This window comes from Neofelis nebulosa, chromosome 18 (assembly GCF_028018385.1).
Source record: "Neofelis nebulosa isolate mNeoNeb1 chromosome 18, mNeoNeb1.pri, whole genome shotgun sequence".
Classification (NCBI taxonomy): domain Eukaryota; kingdom Metazoa; phylum Chordata; class Mammalia; order Carnivora; family Felidae; genus Neofelis; species Neofelis nebulosa.
Window position 1 is genome coordinate 45172541 of NC_080799.1, and position 19890 is coordinate 45192430.

At 54.0% G+C, this 19890-nt stretch overlaps 1 protein-coding gene across 7 annotated transcripts; it reads right to left on the reverse strand.

The window, feature by feature from the left end:
- Nucleotides 1–3928: 3928 nt before the first annotated feature.
- DECR2 (2,4-dienoyl-CoA reductase 2) lies at nt 3929–19287 on the reverse strand. Of its 7 annotated transcripts, none has more exons than XM_058710146.1 (9): nt 18971–19287; nt 18191–18259; nt 16722–16773; nt 16131–16266; nt 15003–15127; nt 14838–14931; nt 14520–14624; nt 10574–10666; nt 3929–4481 (listed from the first exon to the last, which is right to left on the reverse strand). In XM_058710146.1, exons 1-9 carry the CDS (start codon nt 19048–19050, stop codon nt 4354–4356), a joined length of 882 nt encoding a protein of 293 aa, XP_058566129.1. In that variant the 5' UTR covers nt 19051–19287; the 3' UTR covers nt 3929–4353. The 7 variants fall into 7 exon arrangements, with proteins under 7 accessions (XP_058566129.1, XP_058566133.1, XP_058566134.1 ...); XM_058710150.1 differs by lacking the exon at nt 3929–4481 and adding an exon at nt 9599–9941 and having other exon boundaries at nt 18971–19282; XM_058710147.1 differs by lacking the exon at nt 3929–4481 and adding an exon at nt 13839–14056 and having other exon boundaries at nt 10577–10666; nt 18971–19270.
- Between the last annotated feature and the right edge of the window lie 603 nt (nt 19288–19890).

Consider the following 19890-nt stretch of genomic DNA (forward strand, 5'->3'; position numbering starts at 1 on the left):
GCGGGCGGGCGCGCGCGGGGCACCCGGGCTGCTCGGGCTGGCGCTCGGGCCCTGCTCCGCCCTCGCCCATCTTCGCGCGGCGCCTCAGCTGCCCTCGGCCCGGCAGCGCGGCGGGCGCGGGCCCATGTCGGCGGCGCGGCGGGCGCTGGAGGGCGCCGAGAAGGCGGCGGCGGCGGCGGCGACGGCGGGAGGCCGAAGGGGCAGGCGCCGCTGAGGCCTCTGAGGAGGACGCGGAGGAGGCTGCCGAAGAGGCTGAGGTACCCACGGTACCAGAACAGACGCCGCCGCCGCCGCCGCCGCCGCCCTGGCCCCGCCTTCCGTCGGGCGTGACGTCAGCACGTCGCGGCTCCTGCCAGCCCCGCCCCTCGCCGGCCTGCCTTAAAAGCTGGTGCCGGGCTGTGGGGGAGGGGGGCGCCTTGCTGGGTAGAGGGGTTTCCACGTACGGTGCGCCACCGGGTGTGTCGGCGGGGTGTCACGTCGCCGCTGGGGCGCGCCAGAGCAGTCGCCCCCACGCACTGCACGGATGGATAAACCGGACGAGCAAAATACCGATATATGCACCTGTCCCAAGGGGACAGGGTCCTGCCTGCGTAGAGCCTTCTCACTAATTGATAAGACAGGAGCCCGATCCTCCTGGATCAGCGAGAAGTGCACGTGGCTCTAGGCAGAGCCGGAGGGCGGGTGCGGCGCCCCCTGCACACGCCAGCGGCACAGAGAGGCCCGGGGATTTACCTGCGATGGGGCAGAGGTGGGCAGAGGCAACGGCCGCCCCGAGTGTGGGGCTGCCCCGAGAATGCGGTCCGTCTCATCTGTAACGGAAGGAACGCGAGGTGGAACACTGAGACCTTTTTTTAAACCTATGACTAAGTCTTTTATTTTCATAGGAGACCCAGTGTAAACCGCCAGTCTAAGCCAGGCCTCCCAAACACTGTGGCTGTCTTTGACAGCTGACATCTGTTTCTCTAGATGTCACCATCATCAGGGGGGAACAGGGCACCAGACAGGAACTCGGACACCCTGCAGCAGGCATGAAAGTGGAGACATGCTAGTTAGAAGCAGGTGAGCTGCCAGGCCCCAGGCGAGGTACTAAATTTAGCCTGCAATGAAATGTATCAAGAGAAAGTATGAACTGGTATTTTTATATGCGGTGGGCACACGCACCAGATATGTTTCATAAGCAGTTTGGGCAAGAACCAAAGGAAATTGAACCGCTGTTTCCAAATGTACGGTGAGAAACAGTGTGGTAATTAACTGAGTCATCACCTATGACAGAATCCCAGGGCATGCAGTTCCAGGTTTTGTCAGGTTGGCATTGGGAAAAGAGAGGCAGGGGATCCTCCTCCCCAAACTCATCAATTCCTTATATGAGCTGTATGCTTTCAAAACATCTACAGTTTTGGCAAGAATCTGAAATCAAGCTGATGCATTTGACCAAACATAATTTTCAGAGGTAGTTAGAGTGATGTGTCAATCTTTCTCAATAGCTGTGTTAATGTGGGTGAAGTAAAAACAACAGGAGGTCCTCCTGCCACTGTACCAGTACTGGAAAAATCTGCATTCCCTGGTTGGCTGGCATGCCCAAATAGAACCTCAGCATGGAAAGCATACACCTTCCTGCTTGCAATAGTTCAAGAGACTCTGTTCATGGAACATTAAAAGTGACAAGTTCCTGGGGTGCTTGGCTGGCTCAGTTGGAGGAGCGTGTGACTCTTGATCTTGGAGTCGTGAGTTCCAGCCCCATGTTGGGTGTAGAGATTACTTAAATTAAAATAATAATAATAATAATAATAATAAATTTTTTTTTAAGTGACAACTTCCTGGTCAGTCATTCCAACGGCATCAAGCATCCCTTCTGTGGTCTGTGGGCATTTTTGATGTAACATTCCAGATGAAATGAACTAGCTGGGTAAAAGCAGCCCCTGATTCCACTTGGAGGCGCTCTTCCACACCCACCCTATGCACATTTTAATTTAACCTGGTAATAGTTACACAGAAGAGGAGGAGGGAGGGAGGGAGGGTGGGGTTCAGTTCACAACTGTTGGATTTAGGGTCTGGGTGAATGTCTGTGAAACTTCTCTCTACGACTCTTCTTTTGTTTGTTTGTTTGTTTGTTTGTTTGTTTGTTTTGTTTCAATTGAAGTTTATTTATTTAGGGGCACTTGGATAGCTCAGTTGGTTAAGCATCCGACTTCAGCTCAGATCATGATCTCATGGTTCATGGTTTCCAGCCCCGCATTGGGCTCTGTGCTGACAGCTCAGAGCCTGGAGCCTGCTTCCGATTCTGTGTCTCCCTCTCTCTCTGCCCCTCCCCACTCACGTTCTGTCTCTCTCTGTCTCTCAAAAATAAATAAATGTTTAAAAATTTAAAGTTTATTTATTTTAAGAGAGAGAGAGAGGGAGAGAGTGCATGAGGGAGGGGCAGAGAGAGAGGGAGAGAGAGAATCCCAAGCAGGTCAGCACAGAGCCAGACATAGGGCTGCATCTCACAAACCATGAGATCACAACCTGAGCTGAAATCAACAGTTGGGCGCTCAACAAACTGAGCCACCCAGGCACCCCTACTTTTGAAAGGTACTTGAATAAACACTTATCTTTGGAAATCTCCAAGCACGTAGGTTTCCTTGATTCCTCTTCCCTGGTGGCATTTGGCTTGTGGGAAGAAATAGGAAGATGAAGACCAGAAAGGTGACTCAACAGAGTCCTGGCACAGCCTCATTGGACCCACCCAGGGGAGCTGAGGGAAAGTGGTTAAGAAACCTCACTTGGGGGGCGCCTGGGTGGCGCAGTCGGTTAAGCGTCCGGCTTCAGCCAGGTCACGATCTCACGGTCCGTGAGTTCGAGCCCCGCGTCAGGCTCTGGGCTGATGGCTCAGAGCCTGGAGCCTGTTTCCGATTCTGTGTCTCCCTCTCTCTGTCCCTCCCCCGTTCATGCTCTGTCTCTCTCTGTCCCAAAAATAAATAAACGTTGAAAAAAAAAAAAATTAAAAAAAAAAAAAAAAAAGAAACCTCACTTGGAAGGTAAGATTGTCTCTCCTGGGGTAAGTTTCCTCCATCACCTGGTAAGATTTGGCAATAGACGGAAGGAAGGGGAGGGTGATCGACAAGGCTCAATTTGATCACAAATTTACTTTTACTAACAAAAAGAAAAGGATTTTATTTTTAAGTAATCTCTACAACCAACGTGGGGCTCAAACTCATGACCCCGAGATCAAGAGTCGCATGCTCCTTGGACTGAGTTCCCCAGGTGCCCCACAAACCTACTTTTTTTTTTTTTTTTTTTTTTAGTAGGCTACACATGGAACATGGAGCCCGACGTGGGGTTTGAACTAATGACCCTGAAATGGAGACGTGGGCTGAGCTCAAGAGTCAGACACTTAACAGACTGAGCGCCCAGGTGCCCCATATCTACTTTTTTTTTTTTAATGTGTTTTTTTAGAAGATTTTATTTTATTTCTTTTTAAATTTTATTTATTTATGTTGAGAGAGTGAGAGAGAGAGAGCAGGAGGGGCAGAGAAGGAATCCCAAGCAGGTTCCGAGACAGCACCCAGCCTGATTTGGGGCTCAAACCCAGGAACTGCAAGATCATGACCTGAGCTGAAATCAAGAGTCTGATGCTTAACCCCTCTACTTTTTTTTAAATGCAAGTTTTTAAAAACCAAAATTATAGTAGGCATTACATACGATTTCTGCTGTCTGTGCTAGTCCCATGAACTTAAAATGGCATCTTGTCTTACTTGAACTTCACTGTTAGTGTGGTTGAGTATTTTTTGTTGTGTTTATTGACCAACTGGGATCCCAAATCTGTGAATTGCCCAGTCGGAGCACTTACTTGTTCTTTTATTGGATTCTCTGACATTATCTACAGATAAAATCAGTCTTTAATATTGCAAATATCTTCTCCCTGCCTGGGGGTTAGGGCTTCAAATAATGAATCTGTGGGGCACAGTTTAGTCCATAGCAACTTGAAAGAGATATTTAGAACAGATGTAATTGACAAAGGATTCATTTCCAGAATACACAAAGAATTCCTCAAAAACCAAAAGAACAGCAACCCAGCAGAAACATGAGCAAAGAATAACAATAAGCAGTTTCAGAAGAGGAAACTCAAGTGGCCATAGACACATAAAAAAGATGCTCACCCCATTGGAAATCAAGGGAATTAGTGAAGGTAACCTTGGACACCAATCAGTAAGAATCAAGTCTGAACCCGGCAGAGCATGGGGATTTGCATTACCAACACAGCTGAGGGTCTATGTACCCTTCGATTCCGCACTTTCACCTCCAGTACCTCTGGGGAGAAGTTTGCATAAGCCCATGAGGAGGCAGGAAAGGGGTGTTTGACAGCACTGGTGTTCATGCTCGCACGAAGAGACTGCTGAATGGCTGAGGTGTCGTCGATGGTGAGGGAATGCTTCGTAGCAGGTCTGATGGATGAACCACACGTGCACACGTCAGCTTGTGCTGACTTCTAAAATGCACTGCTGATAAAAGCAAGTTACAGAACAGAGACTGTGTAATACCATTTCTGCAAAGGTTAAAAATGTGGTCAATGACCACAAATTGCTGCAAATACGTTCATTTGTAGTAAAAATAACAAAACAAGAGTGGGAGTTATGTTGAGGGGCTGGAAGAGGAAAGGGGCACAGGGTAAAATTTTAGCTATATTGCTATGTCCCTGCAAGACACAAAGGCTGAGCACACATAGGACAAAGGATCAGCATCTGGTAAATGTGGGTAGGGAATACCTGGATGTCTCGTGCTATTTTCCAGGCTGGTCCATATGTTTTAAGAATTTCACTGGGGTGCCTGGGTGATTCAGTCGGTTGAGTGTCCGACTTCAGCTCAGGTCATGATCTTGAAGTTCACGAGTTTGAGTCCCACGTTGGGCTCTCTGCTGACTGCTCAGAGCCTGGAGCCTGGTTCGGATTCTTTGTCTCCCTTGCCCTCTCTGCCCCTCCCCTGCGCTCTCTCTTTCTCTCTCTCTCTCAGAAATAAACAGACATTAAAAAAAATCGAAGTTGTAAACAGTTAAAATTAGGTAAATAAATATTTTACCCAAAGTCTCAAAGATACCTGTCTATGGGGGCGCCTGGCTGGCTTGGTTGGTAAAGCATGTGACTTTTAATCTTGGGGCGGTGAGTCTGAGCCCCATGTTGGGTATACAGATTACTTAAAATATTTTATTTTTTTTTAATGTTTATTTTTATTTTTGAGAGAGACAGTGCACTAGCAGGGGAGGGGCAGAGAGAGGGGGGTGGAGGGCCCAAAGGAGGCTCTGAGTTGACAACAGAGAGCCCAACATGGGGCTCAAACTCACGGTGAGATCATGACCTGAGCCAAAGTCAGATGCTTAACCAACTGAGTCACCCAGGTGCCCCTTAAATATATATATATATATATATATATATATATATATATATATATATATATATAAAGATATCTGCCTGTATTTATAGTTTTTCCTTTTGCAAGTATGTCTTTAATTCATTTGGAATTTTTTTATTTTGATGTGATGTGAGATAGAGACCCAGCTTTATTTTTCTCACTTAATAGCCAGTTTCATCAAAACTACCTGTTCTTTCCCCACCCTTGTGAGGTCTTCTCTATCAGCCATTTTATTTTCTTTTTAAAAAATTTTTTTAATCTTTATTTATTTTTGAGAGAGAGAGAGACAGGGCAAGAGTGGGGGAGGGGCAGAGAGAGAGAGAGGGAAACACAGAATCTGAAGCAGGTTCCAGGCTCGGAGCTGTCAGCACGGAGCCCGACGCGGGGCTCAAACTCATGAACCATGAGATCATGACCTGAGCCGAAGTCGGACGCTCAACCGACTGAGCCACCCAGACGCCCCGTATCAGCCATTTTATTTTAATATTTGAAAGTAATTTGTGTAACTTGCTGGGGAATAAGGAGGCGTCAAAAGTGAAGGGATGATGAGAACACGGATCAGAGAACTGGGAAGCAGGCTCTTGGGTAGTGAAGGCTCTTCCCAAGGTCCTTCCCTCAGTGAGCTCTGGGGGCCAGGCTGCTGCACATCTGTGCTCAGAGCCAGCCCTGAGTCCCAGAGCTCAAAGTCCAGGCTGGAGCCAGCCAGTGGTCAAGTGAGAGCCTTGTGCAGGGCATCATGGGGCAGCTGGCACCCCAGGAAGGCCATGAGGGTGGCCTGGAGATGGGCACAGGAGGAGGGCTAAGCTCTATTCTGGGGAAAGAAGGGACCGGCCACAGACCTATGATGGGGCCAGGGTGACAAAGGAGCAGGACCACCAAGCAGACCTACACTTGGTGCTCCAGAAAAGGGCCCAGCACCTCTTCCTACTGTCCCCACCTTTCTCCTGAGTAGCTCCCCTCCTTTCTGTCTGGTCTTGCCTTGTCCTCCCACGCCCTGAGCTGTCATTCCGGACAGGTCATCTAAGGACAGGGGCATAGGTAGAGGTGAGAGAGGATTAACAAGGGGTGGGAGGAAACTTCTGCAGGTGACGGTGATTGTGGTAATATTTTCATGGATATAGACCTAGAGAATTCTTCAAATTATACACTTCACATACAATTTATTGTATGTCAGTTACACCTCAATCAAGCCATAAACAAAAACTTCAGGCCAACTATTTCTAATTCTCAGTATTGAAAACTAGATTAACATTTTGCACTTGGTAAGTAAACTTGGAAGTAAATTTTCGGTCTAGATCACTCCCTCCCCCGCTAGCCTCCAGCAGTGGAGAGCACAGAGCCACACTCGTGTTTACTGATATTTTATTCAGTGGGGAAGGATTTTTTTCATCACCTTCAAATTTAGTAAAGTACATTCCTCAGAGTAAAAATAGAACATGAGTTTGTAAAAGCACAGTCTAATTCCTCCTGACTCGGCGGAGGTTTGGATGGTTTTCTTATTTAAACATTTCACTCTGACGTCGTCGTTACCTGCTCGCATCTTCCTGTGATGACGGACCTCGCCAGTCCCCGCAGCCGTGCCCAGACCGCTTTGTAGCCTACAGTCTGCACCCACCTCACCTCCCCCGGGGCCCAAAGCATGGCTGGGGGATGGGCATGAGGAGCTAGCAGGGAGAGTTTCTTGCGGGATTCGGAGCTTCTTTTCTTTGGCCACAGGTCACACTTTTTGAAGAGTTGAAGATGTAATTTCCATCATTCTTCTCCCATCACGTAAAAATTGTCCAAGTTACATGTGGTGGCAGAAGAGATAATTCTGCCTATTTCTTTTTTTTAAATGTTTATTTATTGGGGGGGGGGGGGCGGCGCAGGGAGAGAATGCCAAGCAGGCTCTTTGCTCGATCTTGCAAACTGTGAGATCGTGACCTGAGCCAAAATCAAGAGTCTAGGGCTTAATCAACTGAGCCACCCAGGCGCCCCCCAATTCTGCAGATTTATGACAAACATCTCTCATCCCTCAACCGACACCTGTCAGGTACCGTCTCCTCGAGATGCTCTGACATTCGGATCTGATGAGGTGCCCCTCAAACTCCAAGAATTGGCAATAAAATTATCCTCTGAGAGTTCAGCTAGTGAGACCCATATTGATTACATTTATTACTGGAAGAAATAATATAAGAGGTAATCAAAACAAATGAATAAAGAGTCATAGAATCCTCTGCTTGTTGAGAAAGTTATGTGGGTCTGCTCCCAACGATCTGCACCAGAGTCCAGGGAGAACCCTGTGAAATCCATCAACTCCCTGTCCGGGGGTGGGGGGTGGGGGGGGGTACTGTTTCACACACACACACATCAGCACGCTAGGCTACACATTGGTCTTTAGTGAGTTTCCTTGGTGTCAGTCAGGATCCACATGGGATGGTCTGCTAACACATTTTCTAGAAGCAGCCCCTCTGTACAGCCCGTGGCTGTAATGGGACTTGCCGTGTTCATATGTGTGATCAAACCTTGGCTGCGGCTTATTGAAAAGCGCTAGACTCCTGATCCGAACGGAGTGACTGGGTACCTTTCCTCAGGACTGGGGATGTGACTCTGAGGGAAGGAAGGCAGCCCTTCTCTCCAGGGGTTGGGCTGCAGCTTGAACACACAGTGGCTGGGACCTGGTCGTAGAGAGAGCTGATGTGCAGCGAGGGGAATGTGCAGGTTCCCAGGGAGAGGGAGAAGTGGAAGAAGGAAGGGGTGCTCACCCCTGGGCCCTAGAGCCCTAGCACACCCACCGTTGGAGCCAGTGAAGGAGCCCAGGAGCGTTCTCACACATTCCCTCTCTTTGGATCTGAACAGCCAGAGTAAGAGTAGATTTCTTTTTTTTTTTTTTTTTTTCAACGTTTTTTTTTTTTTTTTTTTTTAATTTATTTTTGGGACAGAGAGAGACAGAGCATGAACGGGGGAGGGGCAGAGAGAGAGGGAGACACAGAGTCGGAAGCAGGCTCCAGGCTCCGAGCCATCAGCCCAGAGCCCGACGCGGGGCTCGAACTCACGGACCGCGAGATCGTGACCTGGCTGAAGTCGGACGCTTAACCGACTGCGCCACCCAGGCGCCCCTCTTTTTTTTTTTTTAAGATGCAATTAAAACATTTTTAAGGTTTATTTCTGAGAGAGACAGAGTGCTAGCAGGGGAGGGGCAGAGAGAGAGGAAGAGAGGCACAGAATCCAAAGCAGGCTCCAGGCTCTGAGCTGTCAGCACAGAGCTCCACGCGGAGCTTGAAACCGTGATCTTCGAGATCACGACCTGAGCTGAGCCGAAGTTGGACGCTCAACCGACAGAGCCACCCAGGCGCCCGCAGAGCAGATTTCTGATGCCAGCATCCAACACAGACTAGCCTCAGTATCCTGAGGGAGATGCCTGAGGGGGCCCATGTGCCGCCAGGGAAACCCTACCCTGGAGAGTTCATCGACCCTGCTCCAGGGGACCTAGCTGCAGCGTGACTGGGCCTCTATGCAGGGCAGGAAGGAGCAAGGCCCTCCCCCTCCCGGGGACCTGCTATGTAGGGTGGGGGCTTGACCGCGAGAAGCGGGCTTGCTCTAATCCATAGGATAAGGACAAGGGGATGTGAGGGTCAGAGGAGAGAGGAACATCTACTGAGCCTCCAATTGTGGGGGTTCTTGGGACTCCTCATTCTTCCCGCTTTACTCAGCGACCCCACGTGCACACATGCCGAGGCAGAGAGCGCAGAAGTTCAGGAGACTCGGGGGGTGCCCACGCCTCGGTCCTCAGCCAGGGTGCCGGGCACAAGCAGGAGCTCAGTGTGCACTTGGTGGATAGTGTGTGAGCGAAGAGGGGGGATGGGGAGGGGTGAGGTGAAAGACCCAGAGCGACCAGAGACAAACACGGGGAGGGTGTGCCAACCCAGGGACCAAGAGAAGGGCACGGCTCAAGTCTGGCTTTTGGGAAACCAGCCTTAGTGCCTGGTGCTGACCTCTGGGCCTTTCTAAGGTGACACCAAGGACAGAGCCGGCTCATACAAGCCACCGCCGAATTCTACCAAGTTACCATGACAACAGGAGGAGTGAGCAGAGAGAAACTCCCCAAATCAGCACTCCTTATTTCAGACCATTTTGAGGTTTCCTTTGCTTTCTGTATTACAAGGGCGAGAACACCCGAACGTCCTTTGCATGGTGGGATGTCTCGGGAATAATCTGTGTGGCTCACACGGCATAGGGTGAATAAGCTGGGATTGGTTCATTTATTCATTCAACAGATAAAGCACGCAGAGCTTTTCAAAAATGCCTATCTGCTCACTGAGACGCTGGTGAAGGAATGGGAGAGGCTGGAAGGCTGCACTGCCTCTGTGGCTGGCAGTCCTCTGCTTTGGCTCCTGGTCTCACGTGGTTCGAAGGGATGAAAGCGGGACCCCCTCACCGTCGAACGGGGAGCTCAGGGTGGCCCGGAGATCAGCTTCTACAGCGAAGATTGCAGGAAACTCTGACCAGGGTTCACGTGCACGGAATTACCCGTCCTTTCAAAGAACCTGACACTTCCTGAGGGAATCTAGAGATGGCTAATGTGAAAGAGAACAACTTAGTTCTCTGTCAATCGCCACAGAGCCTGAGTGCCACTGCCGGGGCCGTCTGCCCGCACCCCCGGTCCTCTCGCCAGCCTGTGCGCGGGGCCCACCAGCCTCACCACCCAGCAAGTGGCACCGCTGAGTGTGCCTGTGACCCAGGGGCCGCCAGCAGCCTCCCAAGACCCAAGGGACAACCTGGGTGGGTGCAGGGAGCCAAACAGAGAGGGTCTATCTCATAGCCAAATGACCACCACATGCAGGCAATCAACGACAGAGTAAAACAGTTTTTCTGGGTGTTTCTGGAAGAGACTGGCGTTGGATTTGGTAGACTGAGTGAAGATTATCTGCCGTCACCAATGTGGGCGGCATCACTGATGCCATCCACTGACGGCCCCAGGAGAACAGACGGGCAGAGGAAGGACGACTCCCTCTCCCTCTGCTCGAGCTGGAACGTCCATCCTTTCCTACCCTTGGCCACCAGAGTGCCTGTTTCTCAGGCCTTCGGACTCGGACTGAATCATACCGCCAGCTTTCCTGGGTCTCCAGCTCGTACACAGAGAACGTGGGACTTCTTGGGGCTCCACAGTGGCGTGAGCCACCCCTCTAACAAACCCCCTCAGGCGTACCTCTATATATCCTATCGGTCCTGCTCCTTTGGAGAACGCTGACGCACCAGGAAAAGGCCTGGTTCTGCAACCTTCTTTCCAGACTCTGTCCTCCTGGAAGTAAGCCATTGTTGAGTCCCAGCAAGTGTTTTTTTTGTTTTTGTTTTTGGCCAGATCCCCTGTGGGAGGGAGTTTGCACCTCAGCTGTGCGTCCCAGCCTTCAAAGGCAGCAGAGACCCTGGCCGTCAGCCTACCTCTGGCCACCACCCAGGTCCTTCCTCAAGGAAGGACCGCAACCCAAGCTCGGCCGGCGGGGGGGCGGGAGGGGTTGTCTGATGACAGCCTCTGCCTTTCACTGGCCAGCCTGCCCAGTAACCACTCTCACTGCTTTGTGTTTCCACCCAGCTGCATGAGAAGGACCCATTCGTCTGCCTTGCTGGCGGACGTGATGCCACCACATTCCAGTCTCCGTGACAAGAAGCACCTTTAAAGCAAGTGGAGCACCCTCTGCCAGGTGGCTTCTCAGCCAGTGTGGTTACCACTCTCCTGCACCCTCAAAGACAGGTACAGTCTCTTTCCACGGAACAAAGGCTCCGGGACAAGGGACGTGTGATGTGGCACCTGGGGCAGAGAACTGAAGCTCCATGCTCTAACGGCGGCCAGCACTGTCCAAGAGCAAACCGGGACTTGCAGGGCAAGGCAGCCCCCTTGGGGACCTGGCTGGTCTGAGCACACCCCCTCCCACCAGGGAAGCAGGCAGCCTCCCAGTGCCTGTGCCTCAGGAAGTATCAGGTAGGAGGCGGGAGGCGGCCTCTAAACCCCTCACCGGAGGAGGACAGGAAGGAAGCACCCCCCACTCCAAATGACCGGATCACCCATGATTCTTTTCAAGCATCACCCTCTTCCTCCTAAAAATTTTTGCAGGGGCGCCTGGGTGGCTCCATCGGTTAAGCGTCTGACTTCAGCTCAGGTCATGATCTCACGGTTTGTGAGTTTGAGCCCGTGTTGGGCTCTATGCTGACAGCTCAGAGTCTGGAGCCTGTTTCAGATTCTGTGTCTCTCTCTCTGTGTTCCTCCCCCACTTGTACTGTCTCGCTGTCTCTCAAAAATAAACGAAGAATAAAAAAACGTTCACAAAGTCCAACAAATAGATGTTTCATAGTAAAAAGAGTAGTTTTTAAAATTTGTTTATTTATTTATTCTGAGAGAGAGAGAAAGCGGGGGAGGGGAAAAGAGAGAGAGAGAGGGAGAGAGAGAAAATCCCAAGCAGGCTCCACTGTCAGCACAGGGCTTGATCCCACGAACCGTGAACTCCCGACCTGAGCCAAAATCAAGAGTCAGACCCTCAACCGACTGAGCCCCCGAGGCGCCCCTGAGGCCAGAATTTTCTGAGCCCTTTGGAACTATGGGAGGTGCTGATGAAGACAATGGCCAGCTGGAGGACCTAGAAAGTAGTCTCTGAATGGCAAAGGACTAAGTCCACTAGGACGTCCCAGCAAAGGACAGACTGGCTCCAGGACAGGTGGGGAGCAACCCAGCCCGTGTCACCAAAGGCTGATAGGGATGGGTGACCCCCAGGCGGGGGATCCCGTATGCAGCCCAACACCCTGGTAAGGGGATCCAGGATACCAGGCCTGGGGTGGGAGGGGTCAAAGATGCTTTTCTAGTCTCCCTGGTTTGGCTTCCTGGTTTAGCCGAATAAGATCCCAAAATGGAAGAGCCAGGAAGGGAAGACGGGGAGCCTGAAAGGCCCGCTTTCTGCAGCAGGGCTGCCTCGGGACACCCATGGGACACCCGCTTTCTGCAGCAGCAGAATGAAGGCCTCCCAGGCCGGGGCGAGGCAGGGCAGGCACGTGGGGCAGCACCGTGGCTGCAGCCCCACTCCCGGGGCAGCTCTGGAATGTCAAAGCCCCTCTGGCGACACCCGCGTGGTGCGGGCAGGTCAGCGGGCAGCATCATAGCCTGGTCACTCCTGCCCGAGCACGGGAGATGGGGCCGGGGGGAGGGAAGGTGGACACAGCAGGGCTCCCGGGGGAGAGGCCAGTCTCGGATTCTGATGCCGCTGCACTGTCCAATTTGATGCTCTCTGTGGGTGGGAGGCAGGTCCTGGAAAGAGCACCGCAGGAGGCGTCCCAAGAGGGGTTGTGGACAAGATTCCCTTCAGAAGGCCTCCTTTGCTTCAGACACCTGTCTGGAATTGCAGCAGATGCCAAGGTCACAGGGGAAGACCAAGGGGCGCCAGCGTCTGCCTCCCGCGCAGCCCCTGCCAGCGCCCAGGAAACACGCCGCAGATCCCCGTCAGCGCCGGGCCAGGAGAGCAGGCTGCCGGGCCCCATGCGTCTCCCAGGGGGATGGACGCCAGCAACCCCTTCTGCAACCTTCCAGAGCTCCCCAAGATGAGTGTCCCTCAGCCCACTGACTGTGGTGCCAGCCCGGGGCGCACTCCCTCCCGCTGCCCGGTCACCCGCGTGCCCCGGGCACTGAGAACGTGTCTGCCGGCAAGCAAACCACAGAGGGCCTCAGAAGAGGGGCTTCTCAGCCTCACCTGTGCCCACCAACAAAGCCACCTCCAGGGTGGATGGGGGTCATTATGGAACCAACCATGGCTCTATGCTGTAACCATACGCTGTGAGCTCCTGGGGTATCCCTCCACCAAATCCACCCCTCAGACAGGACAGGAGTCAGCAACGACCCTAGAATGTTCCTGCCCTCAGCCTGAAGTTGGGGACCCAGGAGGCTTGGGGGACAGAGGGCCTGAGCCACCTCCTCAGCCTTCCTCAGAGGAATATGCTGCTCCGGGAACTAGGGTGAGCAGGCCTCAGAGGCTGGCTGCAGCACGGAGATTAGTGGGACAGAAGGGGAAGGCAGAGAGCAATGGTACCCTCTCCCCATGCCTGCATGGCCCAGCAGGCCCTCAGGCCTCCAGAGAAGGTCATCCAGGGGAGCTCCCAAAGAGAGGGGTTCCCATCTGCTGCAGGCAAGCATGCCCATCCTGATTTGCAGAGAGGCCCTGAGGTCTGGGGTGCAACTACATTGGGCCGGGCCCCCTCCCAGCACCACCCCACCAGCTCAAAAAGACGCCTCCCTGGCCTTGCCCTACCCACGGCTTGGCCTACTGGGGTAGTCGAAACCCAAAAGTTCCCAAGTACACATCTAGAAATACACCCAAGGGATGGAGGTGAAACACAACAGGGCCCAGCACAGTGCCCATCAGCCCCCCAGGTGGGGGTTTCGGGGAGGGGGTCAAGGACACGGGTGAACCCTAAAGGTGGGAGCAGCACATCACCTAGAGCTTAGCAGAGAAGGATTCAAAATCTGCCAGTAACTTGATGTCGTTAGGGAGTGTCAGCCACGCCCCGCCGTCCACCACCAGCACAGCGCCGGTCACATGGGATGCCAAAGGGCTGGCCAGGAACAGCGCGCTGTGGGCAACGTCTGTCTTATTGCCCAGCCTCTGCAGGGGGATGGCCAGAACCTTCGTGCTGACACTGGCTTGGGGGCCACCTGGAAGGGCAGCAGGTGGCTTAGCACCATGAGCCCTGGGACTCAGGGCCCTCCACTCCCTCCTGCCCAGCTTTCCCTAAACCACATCTAGGAACACCGAGGGCAGGGCTGGCACAGGCAAGGTAAGAAAGAACATGGCTACAGAAGCAGCCCGGGGCTTTCTGCCACACACAGGGTCAGAGTTCTGGAAGCTCTAATGGGTATCCCACTTTGTGTCTGGCTCATACATCGAGGCCAGCAGCCGTGTAGCCTCTACCTCCGAGGAACAGCTGCCCACGTCTGGGTGACCGTTAGTCTGTCACAGGCGTGCTCACCAATAACGGCCCAGACTTGGCTTGGGGACGGACACTTTGCCAGCCCCGGGAGCCATGAGGAATCGGCCCTCATCGTGCGCCTGTCCCAGCCAGGTGGGAGGGGAGCCCACAGAGGTACTGCGGGGCACGAAGCTCCGGAAGGGGCTTACCCAGGCGCCAGAACCCCTCTGTGCCGCTGATGAGGCCGGGGGCGAGGCTGTTGACACGGATGTTCTGGGGACCCCACTCCACAGCCAAGTGCCGTGTCATTGCCTCTGCACAGAAGGAAGGTAGGCATGAGGAGGGGTGCAGGGCTGCTCTGCTTTCTGGGGCGGCTTGGGTATGAGTCGGGGCTCAGGGCCAGGGCCGGCCCTCTCCACTGCCCACCACTGTGCTTAGCTTTACCAGGACACTGTGGGCCTCCAGGGACAGGCCGGAGAGGGACCCATCGGGAGCCCAGGCAGGCAGACCAGAGGGTGTGCCCGTACCCACAGCCGCCTTGGCAGAGCCTGCGTGCACTTGAAGCACCTGCCCCCGGCTGCCCAGGGTCGCAGTGATGTTCACGATCACCCCTCCATGGTCCTGGAACACATGGGGGAGCACAGTGAGTAGGTGGCCAGAAGATGACTTTCCCACGTGGAAAGGACGCTCACCCGGAAGAACTTCTCATAAAGCACACGAGACGTGTTGAAGGTGCCCAAGGTGTCAATGTCCATCACGGTCTTGAAGGCGTTGAACGACAATGTGCTGGCAGGGCACAGGAAGTTTCCGGCCGCACCTGCGGGGTGCAAGGAGACAGTGGCTGGTGCTGGAGCTCCAGGCAGTTAGGACACACGGACCCTCAGGATGGTCCAGGCTAGATGGGGGAGGGGCCCAAGCAGTTGGGTAAATTCTTGCATGACAGGGCAGGATGCATCTCCTGAGTTGGATTGTGCTCCTCAAACAGACACATGAAGTGCTAATCCCTGGCACCTGTGAGTGAGAATTTATCTGGAAATAAGCTCTTTTGGAGGCAATCAAGTTAAGAGGACATCATCTTAGGGGGGGCCTACATCCAAGGACCGGTGTCCCCCTGAGGAAAGGAGAAAAGACACAGAGAAACACGAGGGAGGCCATGCAAAGAGGCAGGCAGAGACTGGAGCGACGCGGCCCCAAGCCAACGAGCACCGAGGGTCGCCAGCGTGTTCAGAAGCTGAGAGAGAGGCCTGGGACTGACTCTCCCCGGGGCCCGTCCGAGGGGCCGGCCCTGCCGACACCTTGGTTTTGGATCTGTGACCTCCAGACGTGTGAGAGAATATATTTCCATTGTTTTAAGCCACTCAGCTCGTGGTACTTCGTTAGCTGCAGGAGATTTATATACCCCATGTTTTTAAGAGGGAATTTCAGCAAAAAGTGAAGCTTGACGTGAACTACACACTGGCTAATGATACCTATCATTCTGGTTCACCGACTGTAACAACTGCAGGATGTTAACAAGAGGCCCCTGTGTGTGTGTGTGGGGGGGTGCAATTCTGTGTACCAGCTGCTTGATTGTTCTGTACATCTTGAACCCTACTAAAAAAAATTAAGCCTATCTTTTTTTTAAAGGGAGAATTTTGAGACACGAGAGTGCCCCAGTTCTGTGATCCAGCCAAGTTCATAGGATGTCCAACCTTCTCCGTGATTGCACTGACCCAGAAGGAGCCAGGGGCCCAGGACAGGAGTCCTGAGGCCCCCGCAATAGGGAGGTCTGGTACTGTGACCCATCAGAAGCCCCCGGGCCTCACCCAGCAGCCACTCACAGTTAATGAGAATGTCAATTTTCCCAAACTCCTTCAGTGCCTGGTCCACAGCAGCTGTGATGGCCGGGGGAGCGCGAACGTCCAGAGACAAAGGCAGGCATCGCTGGCCAGTGGCAGCAGCCAGCTTTCTGGCAGCCTAGAAGCCAGATGGGAAGAGAGGTGGACAGCGGCCCAGTGGCCTTGGCCTGGAGCCAGGATCCTCCTTCCACATTACCCTCCAGGCCACTGGTCACTGGTCATGGGTCGACAATGGCCCCCGCTGACTTCTCGTCCCCGAGACCAGCTGTGGCAGGGGTGAGACTCTCCTCCCAGGTGGACGGGACCTGTGAACCACCCTCAAAATCCATATGAGCTGAGATCTCTCTTGGGGCAACAATACCACCCAACATGAGGGCCTCCTCACAAAAATTAGGTTTTGTAAAAAGCCAGGGGTGTCCCTGTGGGAGGAGGCCACTTCCACTGAGGTTCCATATCTGGGGGAGGAACAGGTTTTAGTGTCACCATCCTCTGGGCCTCAGGACCCTCCAGGCACAGGCTCTGGGCCCCCACAGCTAGCCACAGATGGGGTGGGCACAGGAGAAACCCACTTACCATTGACACTCTTGGAAGGCTTCTGCTGGCGATGACAGTGTGGCAGCCGTGCCTGTAAAGCGTGAGAGCATCAAGGCACAAGGGACACGCCCAGGTGGGCTCCTGCCCGGTGCCCTAGGCAGAGCTCCCTTCCCCCAAGGCTCTCTTGGGCTGAAGCATCAGCCCCGGGCTGAAGGCACAGCTGGCAGAAAACATAGGGGTCTGAGCAGAGCCAGCCGCACCAATGGTGTCCACCCTGGGGTCTCCTGTCTGGGTCCCTCTGGCAATAGGGTATCCCAGCCACACAGACATGTGGGCCGTGCCCCAAACACCATGCACACAGCACTGAGGCAGCTGTGAGCCTCAGATGCACAGCCCAGGCATCTGTATGGGCCCTGCTGGGTCCCCCTGGCTTGGCCCCATGTGCCCTGGCCTCTCCCTGTGAAGTTGGAGTGAAGGACAGAGAGAGCCCCTTCTGAGGCCAGGGTCCCTGCGTTGCCTCGCCTCCTGACAAACTCAGCCTCACAGTAGCAACAGCAGCTACTACCCGCTGAGTAGGTCCCATCTAATCCTCAAAAGGCCCCTCAGCACAGCTGGCTACACTCTGCTCAGAGCAGCAACATGCACAAAGTCACCAGCTCGGAAAATAAATTCACCTGGAATGGATGAATCCCCAAATCTCACCCAGTGAGACTCACCTCTCTGGTATGAAAAGTGGGGGCCTGGGGAAAACCGGGGAGGGTCTCTAGGATATCAGCAGGCTTCCTTTTCCTCAACCCCAGCCTAACCCTGGTCCTTTCCTGGGGTGGGGGTGGGGGTGGGGGCACAAGTGGTTGACCTGGGCCTGAGGTCAAGATCTCCCGTCCCAAGAGACACTGTGCTCTCCACACAACTGGCGTCAACTCAGCTCATCCTGACTCTGGCTCCACGAGGCCCCAGGGAGCTTGGCAGCAGTTACCTCAACCTGCTGAACCCTCCCTCTTTGTTTTTTTTTTCGACGTTTTTTTTTGTTTGTTTGTTTTGTTTTTTAATTTATTTTTGGGACAGAGACAGACAGAGCATGAACGGGGGAGGGGCAGAGAGAGAGGGAGACACAGAATCGGAAACAGGCTCCAGGCTCCGAGCCATCAGCCCAGAGCCTGACGCGGGGCTCGAATTCACGGACCGCGAGATCGTGACCGGGCTGAGTCGGACGCTTAACCGACTGCGCCACCCAGGCGCCCCAATGAACCCTCCCTCTTTGTATAAATGAGGGTGCTGGGGCCAGAGTCATCGTCTCAACTAATCTCTAGGACAAGACCCTAGAGTCCTGCCTCCTTCAGGAAAGCACATGACCCCTTTCAGATGCTTTCTGATGCCCTGTGGCCTAGAGGGGTTCCCACCTCCCCCCAGCATCTTGCCCAGGGATCTCAGGATCCAGCGGGGTCCAGGCAAAGTGGAACAAGTTTCAGGGGGCTGGGAGTGCACAGAGTACACAGAGCAGTGCTCACCGCATGAAAATCTCAGCAATTCGGAACCCAATCCCAGAGCCACCACCTGTGATGAAGGCCACTTTGTCCCTAAGAAAACAGGAAGCACTTTATTTACTTATCTTTTTTAACAGGAAGAACTTTAAAGAGATAGATGCTTGTTGACTTAGTGGGTGGGAGGAAGCCAGTGGTTCTGGGAAGATTTTGGCTCCCTGCACTGGGCACTTCTATCAGATTTGAATTGTTAGTAACAGGGATGACTTTTGTAAGAAAATGAAATGCTACTTTTTAAAGGCTGCATTCCTATGCTTTCTGGGTTTTCGGGGAAAAAAATTATTTCAACCTAAAAACCTCTATTCAGAAAGTTATCAGTTAAGGGGCTCCTAACTGGCTCAGTCAGTAAAGCATGCGAATCTTGATCTGTGTCAGGAGTTCAAGCCCCACGTTGGGCAAGGCATGGAGCCTACTTTAAAAAACAAAAAACAACAACAAGAAACTTATCAGTGAGAAATATTTTCAAGACACACAAGCCTTCCTCCACCTGCCCCTCACTCCACTTTCCCAGGACCACCACTGGGACTGGGAAACTGACCCACCGCCACTGACCAAGACAAACAGAACGTGCTCCCAACAAGGCGAATGTCAAAATACCAGAGCACTTGCGTCCCCAGCGCCACCTGGACATTGAGACTGTCCGGCCGCCAGGCACGGGGTCCCCCCACGCCCTAATAAAACCGCAGGTCCCCGAGCCACCCCTGCAGAGGTTGCACGCCCCTAGGGAGCCCCCTACTCGGCCCTCACCGTAGAAGGTCCGGGCAGAAGAGATGGCGGTACTCGGGAAGACACTCGTCCTCACTGACGTCGGGCGGCGGCTGGGCCATGGCTCTCGGTGCGGGTTAAGGGCGGCGAGCACAACAGGGACCTACCCAGGATGCGACAGCAGCGGAGACCCACCGCGTAGGCGCTCAGCACTCGCCCTGACCCAGATCCGGAGGCCCCGCTAGGCCGGCCCACAGCCTCCTTCTTGCTCCTCCCACATGCCCCCGCCCCAGTCGGCCCTCGCCTCTCCGTGACGCTCCGCCCACAGCGGCCTCCACTCTCCTCCCAGGATGCCCTGCCCACAGCGGCCCTCGCCTCTCCCGTGACGCTCAACCCACTGGGCCGACCGCCCCGCTAGCCCCGCCCACAGCTTCATTCAAGCTCTTTCCAGGACGTCCCGCCCACAGCGGCCCTCGCCCCTCCCGTGACGCTCCGCCCACTGGGCCGACCGCCCCGCTAGCCCCGCCCACAGCTTCATCCAAGCTCTTTCCAGGACGCTCCGCCTACAGCATCCACCACCCTCCTCCCAAGACACCCCGCCCACAGCGGCCCTCTCCGCTCCCGTGACGCTCCGCCCACAGCGGCCGCGCGACCTGCTGGGACGGGAGGTAACACCGCGCGGCCGGCGGGTTCCCGCCGTGGAGACTAAATGGGCACGGTTCTGAACGGTCTCCGTCCTTGAGTCCTTTTGACAATATTGGGAGTCAGTGCCGTGGTCGGAGCCAACCAGACACTGCGGACGTTTGGTGCCCGAGTTAAGGCGGCGCTCGCATGCCCCGCTGTGCATTTAAAACATCTGGTTTTGGGGGGCACTTAGCGTTTAAAGGCCCCCGCCAACCGGGCACTTCTCTTCAAAGATGTCAAAAAGTAGAGTGAGGACCAAGGCGGCCTCAGCAGATGTA